Below are 4,479 nucleotides of genomic sequence, written 5' to 3' on the forward strand. Positions count from 1 at the left end.
TATATATATATATATATATATATATATATATATATATATATATATATATATATATATATATATATATATATATATATATATATATATATNTATATATATGGGTATTTTATTTAGATTATCTTAAGATCATTCGTCAGGAGATGTAGAATGATATGTCGTGGTGTTTCGCTGCTATGTATATCATATGCCCAGCCTGATGACCATTCATCTTTACATATGCTCAGAAAACGCCTCTCATCTGGTTTGTTTAGTACACTGAATTTAATTTCGCCAGCATTCATATCCTAGAATATATCGGTAAGATTAACTCCATTTGTGTTTACATCCTTCTTGTATACGGGTTATGTTGTAGCGGGTATTTGAAATAGAGAAAAAATCAACCAAATGTGCAATCTCACGTTGACAACTATTAATGTGCTTCCAACGTTACAGCTGTCAGGAAGCGTGGAAAAAGAACAAGAACTGGCGAAGAAAGCGCTTGCCAGTGGTGATAGAAAAAGGGCACTTCTTTTTCTAAAGAAGAAGAAGTATCAACAGTCATTGTTGGATAAGGCGGAAAATCAGCATGCTAATATCGAGGAAATGGTAAGACTCAATCATTTTCGGGTTCAAGCTTTTGAATCGGGAATTGCCGTTCACTTTTTTTTCATGTCCATTTAGTAATAGCGGGATATACGATTAACGGTTCAGACTCCTACTTATATTGCCATGTTCGTGACATGTATACCTACGCAAGGGTCCCTATGTTTACGATATCAATTTAAATGTGATTAAACGCACATATCTTTTGTGATACAGATTGGAAATGTGGAGTTCGCGTCAATACAAAAAGAAGTATTCGAAAGACTGAAGGCGGGTAAGGAGGTTCTGGAAGCCATCAACAAGGAAATCTCACTCGATGATGTAGATAAACTGATGGAGGAGAACGAGGAAGCAATTGCGTACCAAGACGTAAGTCGAACAAATTTCCTTATTAGTTCGCTGTTTCCATGATAGCTATCTACCACTTCGTGATACTAATGGAGAGTGCATCGTATTTCATATATGCTCGTTTCTTGATCGCAGCAAGTGGCACAAGCCTTGGGCACTCAACTATCAAGTCAAGACGAAGAGGATGTATTGGCGGAATTAGCAGCCTTGGATGAACTAGACGCGGCTGAAGTAGCTGCTGCTGCGTCCAGCGAAACACAAACAGAAAACTTTCCTGCCGTGCCAGACCACACTCCTGGTATGGATCCAGGGTTCGCTACCCTTGTCGAGTATATAGTTTTGTAGTTTTGTGCCTTTAATTATGTGGCCCGTTAATCAACACATACGTTTTGAACCATTTCCACACGTCCGTTATAATTTTGTGCTCTGATTTTCCGTTGCCCGATAAGCTAAGCTATACTCGTGTTCTATTTCGAGTGCTGTAGTTTCTGCTGAGGCCGATGCCAGCGCGCCACAGGCACGAGTCGCAGAGGCGAATTAAAGAGCAGAAAAAGCAAACGGCCGCAATCAGTGAACTTCGGCCCGTCGTAGACCACCAATACTCATTGTTGTTGAGCGCACAAGTGAATGCCTTTCCGCATATGGCCTCCGTCCGATTTATTTTAATGTATACGACTTGCTCAGGATAATGGTCTTCCTGACTATAACGTGACAGAGCGTTGGTTTAAACGTTTTTTCTTGTGAAATAATAACCAGCTAGTTGGACTGTAGATTACTCTCGTACTCTTGAGATTGAAAATTAGAAAGCTTTCGCAAAAGTGACGTGTATGGACATTGAAGTTATTCACGGATAGGTATAAAGTGATGACTTGATGAAACAAGGACAACATTCAAGTACAACACTAGTTGAAGATGGCGAAATTTTCTTCTGCCGCTGATGTCTCAGGGAGCACGGGGTTGCGTCCGTATTTGCATGCGAGGTTCAGACAAGAAGAACAATCAGTAAAAAAAGAAAAAAGAGATAATTCCTACAGTATAGTCATAAGCTGAGATGGTACAACCATATTTCTTTAATCTTCAAGGCCTTTCAAGTCGCCAGGCAGGTGCAGAATGTGCCTACGCATAATTGATATGCTAGCAGCATTTAGATAGTGTGAGAAAGAATTTACGGAGCATCTCGATCTTGAACACGAAGATCTCTTGCAGATAATCCTGTATGTTAGCTCCATAGCTGTTCGAGTCATAGGGCGTGTACTCGATTTCACTGTCATCCTCGCTCCAAGTCAGCGTGAACGCCAGCTCTAGTATAGAGCAAAAAATCACACGGAGATAGAAACAAAGAGAGTTGAGTCAGTTTTGAATTAGCCACGCAGGGTTTACACTAAATAAATAAGGTACGACGCAATGAACTCTAATTCCTTATAGCTATGAACTCTACGAGCCGAACATTTCTAATCTGCATTGACCCTAATCAGAGTATGCACATGACATACCTTGGCCATCCTTCTGTATAAGAGAGCAGTCTAGCTTCCTTTGCGACCCCGGAATTTGACTTATTGCGATTCCAGTGAGGTCTGCATACGTCTGAATCAGGTCTTCGTGGTTTCTTAGCGTTTCCATGACATCAGCATTCTTTTCCTGTGGTGATTATCAACGGCAAATCAATGTGGATACGCAACGCACTCATATATATCACTGACAACAACCTACTTCTCTGTATGTAGAGCTCGACAAGCAAGCTACACATGAGAGAAAAGACTCACCAAAGCAGATATCAAATCTTGCGATTGGGATCCGGATGCTTTCTTCAATTTCGCAGAAAGGCTCTTATTGGTGGCTTTCATCGCGAGAAGCTCGCTGTGTAATTCGTCTCCTACAAATCGTTTTTAGGACAAATTATGTAGCTAAATTCAGTAAGAATATTCGTATTTTGAAATTTTGGAGTAAAGCAAATTATTATATACTAAACAAATTTCATGGAAAACCAACAGGGTAGTCTAATCGAAAGGGACGATTAAACGCTCCTTGTAGGATTTAGATGCCACAAAATCGATGTGTTGTCTATTTCTTGTGAAATTCATGCAAGCACAAACCAGCATCCCTCAGAACAGGCCAAGTTCAGACAATAAATCTCCGACATACTCTCGGTTGCAATGAGTTGTATCTGCTGGCTTATGTCGTCCAGTTCTTCATTCTTCCGTTTAATTGCTTTGTGCAATTTTACGGTGTCTTTATGGTCAGATTTGGTAGTAACGGCGACTTGTTTCTGTTCTTTCTGGGCAACATTCAGCTCAAGTTTCAGAGCGAGAGAGCTTTTTTGTGCTTCCGCGAGCTGAAGCCTCAGCTTCTTTATCTCTGTCTTCGATGTGGCGTCAAGGTTAGCCTCTGATTTCGCTACACTATCACTCCTAGCTTGACCCTTCTTTGCTTGCTCGATCTCTTCTGTCAAGTTCTTGATCTCCCGCCGATGAGCTATGAAGAATATAAAATAGGGTAAGTCTTGGATATTGAAAAACGATACAACAAAAGTACAATTTAAGAAATTGCCAGCCGGTCGGGACCAACATTTAAATACGTTGAGGATATGGTGTAAATGGATCGTGCGCATGGTGCTGAAGTACACGATAACTTAAATGGATGAACTTACATTGCCGCAGCTCCTCTATCCGTGCGCGCAACAACTGGCAATTTTCCTCTGCATCCGTAGATCTCAATCGTATAAGTTCTTGGTATTTGCCCCAGACAACTGATGGATCACTACGAGCAGTGACCACCGTATCAACTAACCCTGTAATTGAAAGAGCCAATGAGAATTTAAAACAAAAGCATTTGGTCATTCTCATAAAACACCAAATCGATTTGGCTCCAAGTCTGAACTACAACAGCAGCCAACCCAAATTAGTCTACACGACAGTTCTAGCTTGAAAACAAATAAAAGCTAAACTTTCTGTACGACGACAGCCAAAGCTGACATGCACAAAAACAAACACGTACACACACTCACACGCACACGCGCACGCACCCACACTATATATATATATATATGTATATATATATATACAAACATACATACACACACACATATATATATATATATGAACACACACACACACACAGATATATAGATATATATATATATGAACACACACACACACACAGATATACATTTATATACATACACACATTCGTACATACACAAAAATATATATGAATAAAAAAAGAAATACAAACACACACACATATATATATATATATATATTTATATATATATATACATATGTAAATATATATATATATACATATGTAATATACATACTTACATACATACATACATACCTACATATGTATATAAAATACATACATATATATATACATGTTAATATATACGCTCACACACACACACACATATATATATATATATATATATATATATATATATATATATATATATATATATATATATATATATATATATATATATATATATATATATATGTATATATATATGTATATATATATATATATATATATTATAACACAATGATACAA

At 37.9% G+C, this 4,479-nt stretch overlaps 2 protein-coding genes across 2 annotated transcripts; one reads left to right on the forward strand and one right to left on the reverse strand.

Annotated features, from left to right (window-relative positions):
* Positions 1 to 384: 384 nt before the first annotated feature.
* SARC_13121 (hypothetical protein) lies at positions 385 to 1,471 on the forward strand (the record flags this gene model as incomplete). Its single annotated transcript, XM_014292753.1, has 4 exons — positions 385 to 585; positions 799 to 951; positions 1,066 to 1,228; positions 1,380 to 1,471. The coding sequence occupies 4 exons, from the start codon at positions 385 to 387 to the stop codon at positions 1,469 to 1,471; spliced, it is 609 nt and encodes a 202-aa protein (XP_014148228.1).
* Positions 1,472 to 1,958: 487 nt separating this feature from the next.
* On the reverse strand, positions 1,959 to 3,767 carry SARC_13122 (hypothetical protein; the record flags this gene model as incomplete). Its single annotated transcript, XM_014292754.1, has 5 exons — positions 1,959 to 2,231; positions 2,424 to 2,568; positions 2,694 to 2,803; positions 3,073 to 3,402; positions 3,578 to 3,767. 5 exons carry the CDS (start codon positions 3,765 to 3,767, stop codon positions 2,065 to 2,067), a joined length of 942 nt encoding a protein of 313 aa, XP_014148229.1. The 3' UTR covers positions 1,959 to 2,064.
* Positions 3,768 to 4,479: the final 712 nt, after the last annotated feature.

The sequence above is a fragment of the Sphaeroforma arctica genome (genome assembly GCF_001186125.1).
Source record: "Sphaeroforma arctica JP610 unplaced genomic scaffold supercont1.2919, whole genome shotgun sequence".
NCBI lineage: Eukaryota > Ichthyosporea > Ichthyophonida > Sphaeroforma > Sphaeroforma arctica.